At 35.2% G+C, this 19,151-nt stretch overlaps 1 protein-coding gene across 13 annotated transcripts in view; it reads left to right on the plus strand.

Moving 5' to 3' along the window:
* Nucleotides 1-19,151, plus strand: part of PCNX1 (pecanex 1) — a 196,746-nt gene that overhangs the window by 86,941 nt on the left and 90,654 nt on the right. For 7 of the 13 annotated variants that reach the window (XM_054530275.2, XM_054530276.2, XM_063715608.1 and 4 more), the window contains 3 exons: nucleotides 11,721-11,811; nucleotides 13,592-13,649; nucleotides 15,076-15,293. In XM_054530275.2, the coding sequence (XP_054386250.2) occupies nucleotides 11,721-11,811; nucleotides 13,592-13,649; nucleotides 15,076-15,293 (367 nt within the window). The remainder of the gene's footprint in view (nucleotides 1-11,720; nucleotides 11,812-13,591; nucleotides 13,650-15,075; nucleotides 15,294-19,151) is intronic. The other 6 variants (XM_054530277.2, XM_063715609.1, XM_024231661.3 and 3 more) reach the window with 3 other exon arrangements.

A 19,151-nucleotide genomic window follows, 5' to 3' on the forward strand; every position in this document is an offset into this window, starting at 1 on the left:
TATGTGAATGAAAATACGTGAATGAATATGGGTACTTTATACTCAAATATGTTAAAGTTAGCTATGATATTCCCTAAAAGTGGAGTATTTACACAGGATTGCTTCCTTCCAAATTTAGCTTCTTCTATTAAAAAATTTTAACCAGTTTTTACATTTGAAAGTATATGCATATGCATAATTTGTTTATATAAAGCATACATATATGCGCACTCATACGTGTTTGAGTGCATATGTTTGTGTATGTACATGTACATATGCTGTTTTGCATTAAAAAAAACTCTGAATCAGACATTGTTTAATTCTAAGCCTAGATAGTTTTCCTAAACTGTGTTTTCTACATCTTTATTTTGTGGTGTCACAATAGGTAACCATATCCATTTCCTGTACTAAACCCTGAGAATCTTTATTTCTCTGGCATTTTAAGGTTACCAGAGAACATTAGACATCATGGAAAAATTCACTAAAAATAGTATTACGAGGATTTTATTAGTAGCTTATTAAGCAGAGGAAAAAGTACTTGTATCATCTGTATTCAGCAAGCAAAATTGTTAATCATGATTAATTTTAGAATATGAATTATAAGTGGCATAATTTAAAAGGAAAAACTTAGGCTGGGCTTGGTGGCTCACGCCTGTACTCCCAGTACTTTGGGAGGCTGAGACGGGCAGATCACTTGAGGTCAGTAGTTCTAGAGCAGCCTGGCCAACATGGTGAATCCCCATCTCTACTAAAAATACAAAAAATAGCCTGGCATGGTGGTGCGTGCCTGTAATCCCAGTTACTCAAAAGGCTAAGTCACGAGAATTGCTTGAATCTGGGAGGCGGAGGTTGCAGTGAACCAAGATTGCGCCACTGCACTCTAGCCTGGGTGACAGAGTGAGACCCTATCTCAAAAAAAAAAAAAAAAAAGGAAAAACTTACATAATTTTCTTTCTTACTTATAGCTTTCATTTCCATGTGTACCTAATTAAAAAGAAATTGGGTTCAAATGACTTAAGTGTTGGATGAGTTTTGGAAGTTAACATCTTTGGAAATGATATTTCTATCAGAATTTCTCAAATTCTTCAATGTAATATGTTGCTCTTTATTTTAAAGACCACATATTAAGGGTTAATTTTCTTCTGATTGGTCTTTTATTGGAATTGCTATTTGTTGTTGATTTTATACTGTTTTCTCAATTAAACTACAAAAATTCTAAATAAAACAAACTGTGACTTAGTAATGCCCAGATTAAGTGACACAAGAGACTCTGAATCAGGTAGCCTTGAAGTTCCGTTTTATATCTGCTAATCTTTTCTATAGAATTTGGCAATTACTTCTTAGTTACTAATCCTAGTTTTCTCTTATAAATTAAGACTAATAAGTTGATGCAATGATGAAACTTGCCATTATAGCTGGTAGTTACACTCTTAATTTGTAACACAGCATCTCAAACAAAATGTTCTAGATGAGATCAGATAGAACAAGAAACATTGCCTGTGGTTTTTTCTGTGTATGAAATTAGTGGTTGGGGTGAGGAAATGCTTTGAAAGTGTATATGAAGCTATTACTTTGTCTTTATGTGAAAAATTTAAAAATTACTTAATGTTGACAAGAAATGAGGACAAGAGTTCTATATTTATCAAGACGTAATTACAAAGCACGTATATATCATGAGTAGTATTTCTCTGATTAAGACTTTCTTAATGTACCTGATTTTTAAAAAGTGATGCTTGAATTGATTTTCCGTAGGTTTTCTTTTGTTTTATTACTGTGTAAGGATTGACAAAGGAGGTATTCTTTGAGGTAATCTGCTTTATTCTAGAGCTTGTTAACTTGAAAATGTAGTTGGCTGTAGAATTATTGAAGGAAACCTGGCAACATTGCTGTTCCTATTAAGCAGTTCATAGCAGAAATATAATTTGGAAGCTTTTAAATTTTCTACTTTAAAAAGCAGAGACTCAGGTGATCTACAGTACTTTTAATGACTTTTATTAGAGTTAGTCTTGGTGTTTTAAAAAATATTGTATATACTACTCTGTAGCATTTTGGGCTATTAGTACTTTTCCTTGTTACTATTAATACAGAGTCAGAGGACTGTAAGGGATCTTAGAGTTAATACGTCAGTTCCTTATGTTATGGTAGATTATTTTCATTCATCTGAACAAAAAAGTTACATCTTTTTGCAGCAACCTTGATTTTGTCCTTTATTATTGTTTTGAGTACAAAAAAATAAATTCTATTCTTTGATCCTTTTTGGGGGGTGAGGGGCAACAAAGTGTATATAAATGAAAGTAAAATGTTTATTTTTATCAAAACAATAAAAATACTTCATTATATTTCAAAGGAAGAAGTATTAAGAGGTTTAAGGGCTATATTCTACTTCGTTTTGGTAAAATTAGAATGTGCTATTCCCATCCTTACCACAGGAATACAAGTTGACAAATACTGGAAAATACCATGAAGAAAATTAAGTCATCTACAATGTCATCACTAAGAGATATCCACTATTAGTATTTTGTAATTTATTCCTTCCAGTCTTTTAAAATGCACATGTGTATATGCACTTAAAAAAATAGAATTAGGATCATGTTATGTGACTTTTGTGCTACTGTTTGAGTTTTGTATCTTGCTTTTTTCACTTAGCATTCTGAACATTTACTCATGTTATTAGCTGTTCCTTGATTTTTTTTTTTTTTTTTTTGACGGAGTCTCACTTTGTCGCCCAGGCTAGAGTGCAGTGGTGCAATCTTGGCTCACTGCAACCTCCGCCTCCTGGGTTCAAGCGATTTTGCTGCCTTAGCCTCCCGAGTAGCTGGGATTATAGGCATGCGCCACCATGCCTGGCTAATTTTGTATTTTTAGTAGAGATGGGATTTTGCCATGTTGGCCAGGCTGGTCTCGACCTCGTGACCTCAGGTGATCCAGCCACCTCGGCCTCCCAAAGTGCTGGGATTACAGGCATGAGCCACCACGCCCGGCCTCTTTGATTTGTTTTTAAGTGACTGCGTAATGTTTTGTCACTTAGATGTACGTGAAAGGCAGTACAATATAGTGGACTCTGGAGCCAGACTTCTTGGCTTCAAATCTTTGCTCTACCAGTTATTAACTATGTGATCTTGGGAAAGTTATTGTCTTGTCTTATGCCTCAGTTTCCTCATTTATCAAAGGATGGCAAAAATAATGGCTACTTCATAGGTTTATCGTCAGGATTATATTTATTAAGCATACAATTAGAACAGTGCTTGACAATTGTAAACTTGTTATATAATCATCTTTGTCATTATTGATAAAATATTATATCATTATTTAATCAGTTAACCCCATTGTTAGTCTTCACACTGTTTCCTGATATTTCCTATTGTAATGAACACTGTGCTGAATGTCCATTACATAAGCTTTTGTGTACAGCAGCTGTGATTATTTTCTTAGGATAAATAATGTTGAAATGGAATTATCAGTCAAGGGGAATATACATTTTTGGGGCTTTGATATATACTGTTATTGGCTTTATGGAAAGCTCTAGTTTATACTTTATCTGGTAGAGTTTGGGAGGATCACCACAAATATTACAAGTTAAAAGTAAATCTAGATGAATTTTATCTACTCCTATCTTCATCCCCTGGATAATGCTCAGAAGTTTATCATTGTTATTGTGGGAACACTACTAGAATATTATTTCAGATAGTTTTGGATACCTGAACAGCTCTAGGAATTTTACAGAAACTTACAGGGACAGGTTGAGATATTTAATTTGTATCTTGCTAGTATGTTGTAAAGAATTCATTGAATCACCAAACTAGATTATCTGCTTTCTAACATTAATCATTCTTAAGATTCTAAATTAAAGCTGGTTAGTATATGCATTAGTTGGAATATATGCTAGCTTCTTTCAAGGAGAGACCCTCCCAAAATCATTGAAATGAAAGAGAAGTTTCTATTTCTCTCATGACAACCATTGGGAGTCTAATGGTATCTATTTCTGTCATGATGGATGAATGATGTTATCTTTCACATGTGGCTTTCTTGGCTTGTCCAAAGTGCCTGCTGTAGTTGTTGACATTTTCTAGCAAACAGGAATGAGGAGAAAAGGTCAAGGACATCTAGCCTTTATCTTCGTGATTCAGATTTGGAAAACATGCCTTTCATTTTCTCCCACCTTTCATTGGCCATACATAATTATGTGACAGCTTCTCGCCGTGGGAGAGGCTGAGAAATGTCTCTAACTGTGTGGACAAAAGCCCAGCAGAAACAGTGAGGGGAAGATTCTGTTCAGAGGAGCACAGAAAATATTCTTGGCAGAGGCTATCTTTGGGTAGTGAGGAACTTTCTTTTTATATACTACTTTTTAATTTTCCGATGAGTAATAATTTTTAAATGAAACCATGAAACAGAACGGCAAATACCAGTGTAATTCCCCCAAATCTTAGTATCTGGTAGGAATTTCGCTGACTGTTTGCTGTTACATGCTCATCAGACTCTAACCTGGTGAGTCTTTATTTTCTTGTTTCTTCATCAATTTTATGGATATATAATTTAGGTACAATAAATGGCATCTGTTAAATGTATACAATTCAAGGAGTTTTAACAGATGTGTATACCTGTCAGATACCTTAATCAAGATGCGAGTGTTTCTGTCACTTTCAAAAAATTCTCTGTGCCTTGTTGCAGTCCATCTCACTGCTGCCTCTGGTCATAGACAACCACTAATCTGCTTTCTATCATCATGATTTCCCTCTTCTAGCAGTTGATATAAATGGAGTCATATAGTATACAGCCTTTTGTATATACTTTTCCCGTAGTGTAATGCTTTTTGAGATTCATCATACTGCTTGCATGTGTGAGTAGTTTGTTCTTTCTTACTGCTGAGAATTCCATTGTATGAGCAGGCTGTGTATTGCTTATCTGTTCACCTGGCGATGGTTGTATTGTTTCCTGTTTTTGGCTGTCGTGAATAAAATTTCTAAACTGTCTTTTTGAAAAGAGTTCTACATCCCCACCACCAAGTTCCAGTAGTTCCCTTTCTTGCCAACATTTGCTTTCGTTGGCCTTTGGAATTGCAGACATAATGGGTATAGAATGGTAACTCATTGTGATTTAAATTTAAATTTCTCTTATGACTAAAGATAGTAAGCATCTTTTGATGTGCTTATTGGCCACATACATATATATCTTCTTTTGTGAAGTGTGTCCAGAAATTTACTCATTTTAAAAATTGGGTTGTTGGTCTTCTTCTTCTTCTTCTTTTTTTTTTTTTTTTTTTGAGACAGAGTCTCACTCTTGTTGTCCAACCTGGAGTGCAGTGGTGCAATCTCGGCTCACTGCAACCTCTGCCTCCTGGGTTCAAGCGATTCTCCTACCTCAGCCTCCCAAGTAGCTGGGATTATAGGCGCGTGCCACCGTGCCCAGCTATTTTTTTATTTTTGTATTTTTAGTAGAGACGGAGTTTTGCCATGTTGGTCAGTCTGGTCTCGAACTCCTGACCTCAGGTGATCTGCCCACCTCGGCCCCCCAAAGTGCTGGGATTACGGGCATGAGCCACTGCGCCCAGCCTGGGTTGTTGGTCTTCTAACTGTTGAGGTATGAGTTCTTTTGATATTTTAAATACAACTTATTTGTCAGATACAAATTACAAATACTTTCTCCCATTCTGTGGCTTGTCTGTTTGTTTACCTGACCAGTCTTAATGTCACCAATATCGTTATTATAGATTATTTTACCCAAGTAAGAAGAACTTGTCTTTGAAATAAAATGTGAGTGGATAATGAAATCACAGCAAAATATGAACTTGTACATTCACTTTTGGAAAGTTCAGCTGATTTGGGGATTAGCAAGCAGGAGTGGAGGTTTTAACAATTAATTAAGGCATGTTTTATTAACTCAGATCTAGATAATCAGATAGCCATGTCAGTAAAATATATCAGTATGTAAATCTCTCTTATAGTTGCCAAGCAATAGAGATATCTGTCTTTCCTTACCAGTCCCCAAAGCTGTCTTCTAAACCAGACTTTCTTCTTATACCTACTCTTTTCCTTATGCTTCTGATTTAAAAAGCTAGAACAGCATTGCACATACTAAGAAAAAAGACTTGTTCTAAATATTGAAACTTGAAGTTACAAGGACATAGTGACCTGATTTCCATTGTATCATGAGGATTAAAGTTGTTTTTGGAGCCTAAGATTCTTGGTCTAGGACAGGTGTTGGTAAACCACCGCCTGTGGGCTAAGTCCAGCTCTATACCTACCTGTTTTTGTAAATAAATAAAATTTGTGTTTATGTTCTGTGTTGTCTGTGCCTGCTTTCATGTTACAGTTGTAGACTTGAATTGTTGCAACAGAGATTATCTGGCCCATGAAGCCTAAAGTATGTATTATCTGGCCCTTCATAGGAAAAGTTTTCTGACCCCTTTATTTCTCCCTTAATCTAGGGAGAAACAAGTCCATTAACCCAGGGGTCCCCAACCCCCAGGCCATGGACTGGCATGGATCTGTGGCCTGTTAGGAACCAGGCTGCACAGCAGGAGGTGAGCAGGGTGTGGGGAGCGAGCATTTCTGCCTGAGCTCCGCTTCCTGTCAGGTCAGTGGCAGCATTCAATTTTCATAGGAGCATGAACCCTATTGTAAACTGCACATGCGAGGGATCCAGGTTGCCCACTCCTTATGAGAATCCAATGCCTGATGATCTGAGGTGGAACAGTTTCATCCTGAAACCGTCCTCCAATCCCCTGGATCCATAGGAAAATTATCTTCCATGAAACTGGTCCCTTATGCCAGAAAGGTTGGGGACCGCTGCATTAACCAGTAAGCAGCAATATAGTGAGTAATTTCTGTGTGGGTAAAAACTGAGTCACCACTTATGATTATAAGGGGGGTGCTATCCAAGAAATTAGAATTGATCTTAAAGGCTTTCTCTTTAAAAGTATAATATATTCATTGAGATTGCATTATGAACACAATGCTGTCTCCATCAGATTATTTCTTGAATAACATTTCTATTATTGAGTACTTCAGTCATATAGAATGTATATGGTCCCCCAAATGTCTTTTAAAAACTCACTTTATACATTTACTGCCCATACATCTCTCTTTGTTCTTATAGCCCCTCTCTGCCCTATGAGTAATACTAAAAAAAAGAGAAGTCAGTGTAGACAGTGCATCAGGCTTGGAGGACACAGAATGAAGGGAAGGTTGGGGAGGTAGGTGGTTAAAGAAAATTATCCAAGAAATTTAAGAGACCTCTTTTGTTGTTGATACTTGGAAGATTAGAAAAACCCTATGGATGATTTGTTGTTCTAGTAACCACCTCCTCTTCCAAGATACATATAGGTATCTTTAGAAAAATGAGTGATGTCAAGAATGCAACAGGCTGGGCGCGGTGGCTAACACCTGTAATTCCAGCACGTTGGGAAGCTGAGGCAGGAGGTATCACTAAAGCCCAGGAATTCGAGACCAGCCTGGGCAGCATAGCGAGACCCCCATCTCTACAAAAAAGTTTTAAAAAGTAAGCCAGGCACTGTGGCATGTGCCTGCAGCCCCAGCTACTCAGGAAGCTGAGGCGGGAGGATCGCTGGAACCTAGGAGTTTGAGATTGCAGTGAGCTATGATTGTGCCATTGCACTCCAGCCTGGGTGACAGAGTGAGTCTCTGTCTCAAAAAAAAAAAAAAAAAAAAAAAAGGAATGCGATTGGAGTTTCTTAGGTGAGTACTATTCTTAAAATTCTTGATGTACTGAACTTTGTTTTGTATGGTGAGGATTTTTACTGATAGGATAAGTTAGAGAATCCCATTAATTTCCCATGTCTTTTATCAGTGAATGTTTATCAGAATTTGCCTGTTGCACCATTCATGGCTCTAGGCAAATGCTTCAGGTATCCTTGGTGTTAAGTCAGTATCCAGTTTTACTCATCTTCCTGTTGCTCATCACTTATTTATTGACCTATAGTTGTTACTTTGAAATATTACTTCAAAAGAATGGTTGTGTGTAATTAACAGATTTTATGAACAATAACAGTGGCTATTGAGTATTCAATAAGACTGCTAAGAAATACTATGTATCTTAACTTTTTTTTTTTTTTTTTGAGACAGGGTCTCACTCTCTTGCCCAGGCTGGAGGGCGGTGGCATGAACACAGTTCACTGCAGCCTCAACCTCCTAGGTTTAAGTGATCCTCCCACCTCAACCTCCCAAGTAGCTGGCCCATGGGCACATGCCACCACACCCAGCTAGTACGTGTGTGTGTCTGTGTGTGTCTGTGTGTGTGTGTGTGTGTGTGTGTGTGTGTGTGTGTGTAGAGATGAGGTCTCACTATGTTGCCTGGGCTTGTCTTGAACTCCTGGGCTCAAGCAATCCTCCCACTTTGCCTCCCAAAATGCTGGGATTACTGGCATGAGCCACTGCGCCTGGCATATCAGCTTTTTGTGTATGTGTCTTTAGAGATGCAGTCCCTTGGCCAGTATAATTTTTACAAGTCTGAAATTCCAGTTTCTAATCTTGTTTATTTTGTTAGAAACTGATTTTTTTTCTCCTTAAGTCATGACAGAGGCATTCTGTCAGGTATAATTAATTGGTCACAGTTGAATCATGATGAGATGGCTTAGTTTATAATCCAAATTCATGTGAGAAGGACACATTTCTTTCTCTGCTTTCTACTCTGTGTATTAGAAAAAAATAGTATTGAAGTATTTTTCTTAATGCAGAATAATATTAAAATAGGGGTATTGTAACGGCATGTTTTACTTCAGATCTAAAGTTTAAATATGATGGTTTTAATCTCAAAAGAAATAGTAAAATTGCTGTGTATGCCAAGAAAACTTGTACAAATTTAACATAATCTTTATAAACCAATAGTAATATATATGTATTTCTGGTTGGTTATTTTTTAAGCTGCCTTCAGTAGGTTACATTAGCACATTAAATTACATTTAGTAATTTTTTTTCTGATGTGTTTATCTTCAGAGTAAAATTTGGTACTTCTAAAGTACGTAGACTTGTTCTTTTGGAGTGAAGTTGGGACTACACCATGAGGCCTTATTACAATGTTAGTTTGTTCTGACAAGTGCTGTGTGTATTTTTAAGAACCTAAACATGCTTCTGAAATTTAATAGAGAAAAGCCTCTTAAGGAAAAAAAGAAAAGCATTGTTGAAGTCATGTACTTCTGTTAAAATCATAGCCTTCCTTTTAGACATATTTATGCTTCTGCTTACATTTTTAGATTTTATTACTTGTTAGTAATTTGAATAGAATCATTCAGAATTGTAAATTTAGGTAGTAATAGAACTACTCAATTTTTCCAACTGTCTGTCTAGGAAAGCTTTTTTTTTTTGCATTCTTTATGTTTATTTAAAATGCAACTATTTCTATATAAATTTAATATTAGATATTTATACGTAAAAGACAACATGGTAGTATAATGACATCATATTCTTTTACTGTTTCATTTGAAAATTACAAAGATAATATCTTTAGTTGATTTTGTTACAGATACATATTATTTTTAATATACCAAGAACAGAACTTATATATTAATAAAAATCCTTTGGAAAGCTTAAATGCTGAGAAATACTGCAACAATTTAAGTTCTATTGAATACAGAATTAACTTATTTCTAAAATATGTATAAATTATGTTATGACAATACATTTATGCATTCTGTTCTTACTGAGTTTCACGTGCAGTAACCAAGCCCTCTTTGCTCTTTGTTAATCTATGATTTAGTCATTTAATGTAGTTAATAATAATTCTGCATTTATGTAATCCATGATTTTGGGCAGATATTTCTTTTTTCTCTTAATGTAAGTTTAATTATTATAGCACCACTAATCATTGATTATCCAATAAATGAATACAGAACAGAGCATTAAAAACTACCATTAAAATTTTTTTAAGTGAGCCAGTATTTTTAATTTTTTTTTCAGTAGCAACTTATGTAATTCACCCTACCGCTTTAAAAAAACTTTCAGTGATACATCTATGAAGTAGCCAAGTTGATGGCTTGTATCATTTCATTTTAGCTCATTAATCCCGTTTCTGTTAGAGGTGCTAAGGATGAATGACTTATGACTAAAAGATGGGGGTGGGGAGTGTCTTAAATAATTTACATGCTGAATAACCTTGAAAAAAGACAGCAAATGAACTGAGCATTTCACAGAAAACCTTTTTTTCCCTGACTTATGTCAGGAGTATATTATTCTACAGAAAAAAAAATGTGGCTACAGAAAACACCACAACTTTTATGATCCATAGAATGTACTCAAATAATTCAAATTGTTATTTTTTTCCTGGTTCTAGTCGTTTTAAAGAATGAAGTAATGCTTGAGATGTTCTGTAAACTCTTAGTCGTATTAGTACATTATGGAGTCCTTTTATTAGCATTTTTTCAAGTATTTCACTTAAATAAAAAACCCTTATTGCACACTCTGCATTGTAGGCATGGGAAAATCTGACGTTTAGCCTTACCATCAAGTCAACATTGACCTTTAAGATTCCTATTTTGGCCGGGCACGGTGGCTCACGCCTGTAATCCTAGTACTTTGGGAGGCTGAGGCAGGTGGATCACGAGGTCAAGAGATCAAGACCATCCTGGCTAACACGGTGAAAACCTGTCTCTACTAAAAATATGAAAAATTAGCCGGGCGTGGTGGCGGGCGCCTGTAGTCCCAGCTACTCTGGAGGCTGAGGCAGGAGAATGGTGTGAACCTGGGAGGCGGAGCTTGCAGTGAGCCGAGATTGCGCCACTGCACTCCAGCCTGGGTGACAGAGTGAGACTCCGTCTCAAAAAAAAAGAAGATTCCTGTTTTTAACCTCTTTAATTTCAGCTAATAAAATAAAAACCTCATAAATGCTCAAAAAGCACCCTGGACTAGACCAAATGGTTACAGAGTTGTATACCTTGTTTCATTGCCTTCGTGGAAATTTATATTAATTAATTTATGCTCCCTTTTCATCACTGATATGGCTACCATAGATCCTCAAAGGGGAAGAATACATCTCAGGCAGTATGTAGAGTTTTAAAATTTCATTATCAGAAATCATTTTATATTATAAAGTTCATCTTAAGAGAATTTAAAAAATCTATATTCATTTGCAACATTTGCAACCAATATGATTTCTAAACCTTTTATCAGTTTCATAGTGATATTTGGCTGTAGCAATTGCTGTTTCTAAATTTTTCATAGCGCTTTTGTGGTAGAAACATACAACAAATAGTGTTCATTAAATAATATAATTTAATTATCACCAACAATACTAGCTCTTTCAATTCACTGACCTTTCTTAGATACACTTGGACACTTTTCTTCTTAAGAAACACAGCTCAGAATGCAGTCACATGATTTTGTGGGCTTGTAGTTTGAGCTATCTCAAACTTAAGAAGCTTTGCAATTGGCTACTCACCCCCTGCAAGTAATTGTCAGGTGATTATTAAACATTAAATTCATTCATATGATCACCTGAATAGAGAATGTGCTGTGGGAAAAAGAAAAAAGAGATTGGTATTGCAAAGCTGACTGAAGTCCCTTCCTTTTAATACCTGATTATGTATGTTGATGTTTTACCCTACTGTCCAATGTTCCTTTTCAGCTCACATCATGCTGAATTACATGCAGATCATTGTTTTAAAAATATTTTTAAAAAAGTTTATGGTGTATTTTCTTAATATGTAAAAACTTATGAAATTTAGTATATCATGAAGGAAAAATTCTGAGTATTCTAATGGCTTTTTAAAATAATCATTTATTTGCTAGGTAAGTTCTCTTCTACGCTGTATGAGACTGGTGGCTGTGATATGTCACTTGTGAATTTTGAACCAGCAGCAAGAAGAGCATCCAATATCTGGTATGTGTGAAGTCATATTAGGAGTGTGTGTACTTTCATATGTTTGCCATGTTTAATGTTTTTAAGCCTAGAACTATAAAAGTTAATTTTTTTGTTTTTTATAATTTGTTTAATGTTGTTAATTGACAAATAAAAATTATAAATATTTATGGCATACAACCTGATGTTTTGAAATATCGTATACATTGGCTACATTGAGCTAAAATTAACGTGTATTACCTCACATACTTATAATCTTGTTTGTGGTGAGGACACTTAAATCTACTCTCTTAGTGATTTTCAAGTATACAGTACATTGTTAACTGTAGTCACCAGGTCAGATATAAAAGTTATTTTGAAAACATCTTTATATTTACTCTAATAATTTGTCATAGTGCATTTGTTTCTAAAAACTTAAGGTAGAATTTTTTTTGCTATGGAAAAAAGAAAGTATTGTTTTTAAAACAAAAGCTATTCTGTGTTTTAAAAACTAAATCAAGATATCCCGAAGATCTTACAGTGGCACAGTGTTTTCCCACAGTGTCAAATTCAATTGTAAATTTCATGTTCTCTATATATTGTATAATGTATAAAAGCTAATCAGGACTTACTCTTCATGTAAGTTCTTACATAACTAAGTTCAAACCTTTCAGTTCTCTTTCTTTATGTAATTTTAAAATTTTATTTCCTTCTAAGTGTTTGGTCAAGTACCTTTTTAAATAATAAACTTTCATTTTGTTTAAAATTTCTTTTACTGGCTTTAAGGAAGAATTTCTTAAAATATGTCTCATATGTTACTTTTAGCTTCTTTTTTTCCCCCCATCTGAAGGAATTTGTAAGATAATGAAGTCAGGAGAAGAGCAAATAAATTAGAAATCTTGATCACATAACATCAATTATATTTTTAGAAGGTGTTAACATTTTTGTTTTCTAAAATTTTGATCTTATTGCTTATTTATTCAAATTGTACTTTGAAGCCTTTTGTTGATTAATTAGCTTTCTTTCCCCTCAAGAGTTACTGATTCTTATTTTAGGACTTCTGTTTAATGATAGATCACATCTATTTAAATGTTAGACATCTGTGGGCTGTTTACTTATTTTTTTGTTTTGAGGGACCACTTAAAGCAATAAAATCTTGCAGTCATTTAGCTCTTACATGCTGAAAAAGTAGAACATATAGATAACTATGCTCTTTAAGCTCCTTTGGTCTAGTTTCAGAATTCACCCTATCAAAAAATTATTAAATTGGACTTTTACCCTGATTCTGTAACAACGGAAACAGTAGGAGGAGGGAGGGATAGAAATGCTGTTACCATGTTTAATGTAGTTCAAGAGAACAGTTCCTTACACCATAAATGTGGTAAAGCCTCAACTTTTGAAATCCAAACATGACTGAACTGTGGAAACTGAATTACGTTGTAGGTTATTACATTATAGCTTAAGTTTATTGTGTCTTTACTGGTCCCTGGCAATATGTTTATTGCTTTCTTTGCATTATCTCATTTAAACACTTTCACAAGAACCTTGTGATACAGATACTATTGTCATATGTTACTGAAGAGGAAACGAAAGTATGAAGAGGGTAGGTAACTTGTCCAAGATCTCATTCAGTGGAAGAGATTTGAATGTAGTCACTGACCCAGAGTCTATGCTCTTATCACAACTCTAGGAAAATGCTATTTTGCATTTTGAAGTTAACATGGAAAAGTGAAGATGCGTGAATCTCATCTGAATGTTAAAGGATATATTTTTCTTTCTGTTTGACGAACTGTTTGTTCCATATTTTTTTATTTTATTTTAGTGACACAGATTCTCATGTATCCAGTTCTACCTCAGTTCGATTTTATCCACATGATGTGGTAGGTTTTTCTTTATTTTTACAACATGATAAATTTTCAGATTAAATCTGAAATACGTATTTATATAGATAGCGATAAAAGCCATAAAAATCGATGAAGTTACACAAAAATTTTTTGAAAACTATGGCAAAATCACTTTGCTGTCCTCCAGTGGCTCTCTTTTTCTAAGTCCTTTGATAAGAAGCAAAAGTACAAGGTTAAGAAACCCTGGGATAGAGTATTTTTAAAAGTATTTTGGAAAGTGTTCGTCAATGCTTAGAGATAGAAATGGCTGTGTTATATATAGGAAGTAAATTTTCTCAACTATACCCAGATATGTGTTTGAAAAGTAAAAACCCTCCCTACTTTTTGGCTATAGTGTATTCCTGGAAACTGCATAGGAAAGCAAACATGGGAAGATGATTGTTTTATTGTTTTCTACTTTTAAATGGTATGGGAACCTTGAGATAGCAAAATGCTGCCTAGTACTGTGCCAAATACAGTCAACTTTTGATGCTTTCTGAGGAAAAGAAAACTGGTAAACTGATGGATGGATGAGTTGAAGTTAAATGTAGTATAGTAATTTGTATAGCCACAGGTGAGCAGCTTGCCAAAACAAACAAACAAACAGGGGTGAGGGATTTGGAAATATAGTAACAACAATGATAAGAGACTATGGGAAGAAATGAGAGTTGCTGCCATCAGATCCAATGCAGTGGAGCTCAGATTTAACACTGATAATGAGGTTCAAAGCTTAAGGAGAAAAGACTATAAATGTGACAGGGAGAAGAGAAGCCACTAATGATTCACAGTAAGTGGTTTTAATAGATTCGCTAGCTGTACAGTTATAAAATCTTAAGATTTTTTCTTAAGCATTCCCTGAGAAAAATCTTAAGATTTTAAACACTTTTCTAGTCAATTATTTACAAAAGGTTTATTGATTAATTAACTTTGTTTTAGTTCACTTCCTATTGTCACCTTCTATAGTTTCTGGTAATCATAACATATTCATAAAGAGTAGGCTGGGCGCGGTGGCTCATGCCTGTAATCCCAGCACTTTGAGAGGCCGAGGTGTGGATCACGAGGTCAGAAGTTCAAGACCAGCCTGGCCAAGATGGTAAAATCCCGTCTCTACAGAAAATAGAAAAAAAATTAGCCGGGCATGGTGGCAGGTGCCTGTAATCCCAGCTGCTTGGGAGGCTGAGGCAGAGAATTGCTTGAACCGGGGAGGCGGAGGTTGCAGTGAGCCGAGATTGCGCCACTATACTTCAGACAAGACTCTGTCTCAAAAAAAAAAAAGAGTGTATTAGAGAAGAAAATTAAAGGGCTTAGATAACTGATAAGCTAATTGAGTAACTGTTGAATTATGAAGATATTTTATTTTGAATAAACATATTAAATAAATATTGAAGATATTTTAAGCCTTTCAATGCTAACTTTCTTTTAGCTCTCTCTCCCACAGATTCGATTGAATAGACTATTGACCATTGATACAGATTTGTTGGAGCAACAGGACATTGATCTAAGCCCTGACTTGGCAGCTACTTACGGCCCAACAGAAGAAGCTGCCCAAAAGGTTAAACACTATTATCGCTTTTGGATCCTACCCCAGCTGTGGATTGGCATTAACTTTGACAGACTCACACTTTTGGCCCTGTTTGATAGGTGAGATTATAGTGTGATATTAATGATACATGCAGATTTTATTTTTAAGATGAAGTGTCTTTAATAACCCACTGAGGTTTTTACCTGGTTATCATGTTGGGAAATGTTTTCTGGTTTTGTCCTCTTGAGATAAAACTTCAGGTAATGGGTTTCTAAACATTGACTATCTTAAATCCATTAAAAATGTTTTGGTTACAATTTCAATATCTTTTACAAAGAAATTATTTTTGTTAATCAATGAGACTCATACAACTGCTACTCAAAAGCCAAAGAATATGAGTTGTTGATGATCTTTAAGTTATAGGTAATATGATGCAAAGTTCTATATAACAGTTATAAGAGGAAACTTCTGTTTCCCTGTTTCTTAACACTACTATCTTAATGGCAAACATGAACTTGGTGACCAACAGCTGCTTCCAGTCAACACGGAGTAACAGGATTGGATTTATCATCCCATGTAAAACAACCAAAAATAGACAAAGTACATGAAACAGTGGTTTTCAAGACATTGGAGATGAGAAAAAAAGGACAGTGATTCCTGAGAGATGACAACAAATAACATGAGCCCTACAATTGCCCCAGCTTAATGCTTTGAGAGAGTTCCTAGGCTGCAAGACAGGGAAGGAGAACTGAAGTAGAGTCCAGCCAACTTCCTGAGTTAAGGAGATAGAACTGAGAGTCCAGGGAGGCTATGGCAGTTAGAGCCCATAGGACAGACTGTCAGAGAGGAGAGAGCTGCTTAGAGAGAGAACCTTAGAGATCTGCATTGAGTCACCTTGACTGTTTGGCAGACTATGGGTATGTTCCTGTATGTGAGGAAACTATTTGAGGCCAGGGAAAGAACCATGTGAAAAGGAACAGAGGAACAATTCCTGGCAATCACACAGCACTGGGAATAGTACATGTCCCTACCAGCCAGATTGGAGACGTTTATGGTTCATATTTTATGGTGCCTTGTGTAGAATACTCAGAAAGATCTTTAAAAGTGGGGAATAATTACCCCTAGCAGGAGCACTACTTCACACCCACCTAACAAGTCATAAAACCAAGACCCGAAGAGATCAAACTGTTGCCAAGTAACATAAAGTCTAAGAAGATTTATGGAAATCCAGAAATACCCAGCACCCAACAAGTTAATATTCACAATGTGTAGCATTCAGTCAAAGATGACCAAGTGTGCAAAGAAGTGAGAAAACAACCTATAACAAGAATAATCAGTTGAGACCAAACTGTAGCTTGCATAGATATTAGAATTAGCAGACAAGGACATTAAAAGTTATAACTGCTTTCCCTATGTTTAAAAAGTTAACTACGGACATAGAAGATACTTTTAAAAGTCCCAAATCAAACTTACAGAGTTGAAAACTATAATCCCTGAGATGAAAAATATACTGGATGGGATTAATGGTAGATTGCACCTTGTAGAAGAAAAGATTATTGAACTCACTTGAAGGCATAATAATGGAAACTATCCAGAATGAAACAGAAGAGTCCACTGTCCCCAGTGAAAAGAGTATAAAAACAAAATGAGAGAAAGCTGTGGGACAACTACAAGAGGAAACAAGGAGACAAAAGATTTTGAAGAAATAAGGGTGGAGAACTTTCCAAATTTGATGAAAACTATGAATATACATTCAGAAAGCCCAGTGAACCTCAAGCATGAAATGCTTGAATAAAACTACACAAAGGCACACAACTGCTCAAAACCAGTGATAAAATTGTTAAAATTGCAAAAGAAAAAAAGAGGAGCAAGGATAAGGAAGACATCCTTTTTATTGTTGGAAATAACGAAGTGAAAAGACAGTAGAGGAGCATCTTTAAAGTACTGAAAAGAAAAAAACCCTGTCAACCTACAATTCTATACATAGCAAAAATACCTTTTAAAAACCAAAGTGAAATAAAGACATATTCAGATCAGAAAAAAATGGGAAGAATTCTTTATGAGCAGACCCACACTACAAAAAATGTTGGAGGATGTCTTTCGGGCAGAAGGAAAGTGATCTCAGATGGAAATATAAGTCTACCCAAAGGAACAAAGATAAATGGAAATGGTAAGTCACTATATGGATAAATGTAAAATGTTTTTTCTTATTAATTAAATCTCTTTAAGAGATAACTGTTTAAATGAAAATAACAATGCTTTGTGTAGTTTATAACATGTAAAAGTAAAATTTATGATAATAGCATGAAGGCAGAGAGGGGAGAAATAAAAGCATACTATTGTAAGTTTCTTGTATGTGAAGTGATATATCATCACTTGAAGGTAGACTGTCATAAATGTATATTGTAAACCCTAGGCTGGACGCAGTGGCTTATACCTGTAATCCCAGCACTTTGGGAGGCAGAGGCAGGAGGATCACTTGAGCCCAGGAATTTGAGGCCAGCCTTGGCAATCTAGTGAGACTCTGTCTCTACAAACATATTTTTTAAAATTCTTACCAAAACCTACTGTAAGGTAATCACTAAGATAACAAAAGAGTTGTAGCTAATATGTCAAGGAGATAAAATGGATTATAAAAATTACTGTTAATCGATAAGGTGGAAAAAGATCAAAGAATAGATGAGACAAATAGGAAACACATGACAAGATGATAGAGTCAGAAAAAGTCAGAAATTGGCAGATTAGATAAAAAAGAACAACACTCAACTCCAAGCTGCCTGCAAGGAAGGTACTTTAAATATGAAAACAGAGGACAGTGTGGTGGCTCATGCCTATGTTCCCAGCACTTTGGGAGTCTGAGTCTGAGGTGGGAGGATCTCTTGAGGCCCAGTTTTCAAAAGCAGCCTGGGCAATGTAGACTCAGTTTCTACCAAAATAAAATAAAAACAAATAGGTTAAAAGATGGAAAAAGATATACCATGCTAACATTAACAAAAGGCTTATTGTACTGGCTGTATTAAAGTCAGATAAAGTAGACTTCAGAACAAAGAATATTACCAAGGATAAAGAAGCCCATTTCATAGTGATAAGGAGTCAGTTAATCCACAGGATTTAACAGTCCTAAATGTTTGTACACCTGAAACAGAGCTTCAGAATTCATAAAGCAAAAGCTAATAGAAGTGGAGAAATAGACAAATCACAGTTATAGGTGATTTCAGCACTTCTTTTTAAATAATTGATAGAATAATTATTTAGAAAATCAGTGAGGATGTAGTGAACTTGAACAGTATTATCAACCAACCTAAATTGGTTGCATTTATGGAATACTGCATCCATAACAAGCGAATATACATTTTTCTAAGTGCTCACAGAACATTTACTAAGATAAATCACATTTTGAGCCATAATACAAGAGTTATTAAATTTTAAAAGGTCCACTATCCAATCATACATAGTGAATTAAGTGGTAAATTAATAACAAATAGAACCTTGGAAAATCCCCAGATATTTGGAAACTAAACACTTCTAAATAACCCATGGATTAGAAAAGATGTCAAGAGAGAAATTAGTATTTTGGGCTAAATGAAGGTGAAAACACACCATATCTGAATTTTGGGAATGCCACTAACTTGCAGTACTTAGGAAAATTTATAGCACTAAACACCTAGATTAGAAAAGAAAGGTCTCAAATCAGTGACTTCACCTTCCACTTACTAGAAGAACAAGAGCACATACGCCCAAGTAAACAAAAGAAAGGTAGTAGTAAGGAACAAAACAATTCAGTGAGGAAACAGAGAAATAATAAAGAAAATCAAGGAAATGAAAAATTTGAGAACATCAGTTGTATCAATTGATACAAATAGCTAAAGGCTAAACCTTTAGCCAGCCTGATCAGAAAAAAACAAAAGAAGAGGAAAGACGTAGATTACCAATATCAAGAATGTGAGTTATCATTATCACTACAGACTCTCCAGGTA

Source organism: Pongo abelii, chromosome 15 (genome assembly GCF_028885655.2).
Source record: "Pongo abelii isolate AG06213 chromosome 15, NHGRI_mPonAbe1-v2.0_pri, whole genome shotgun sequence".
Lineage (NCBI taxonomy): Eukaryota > Metazoa > Chordata > Mammalia > Primates > Hominidae > Pongo > Pongo abelii.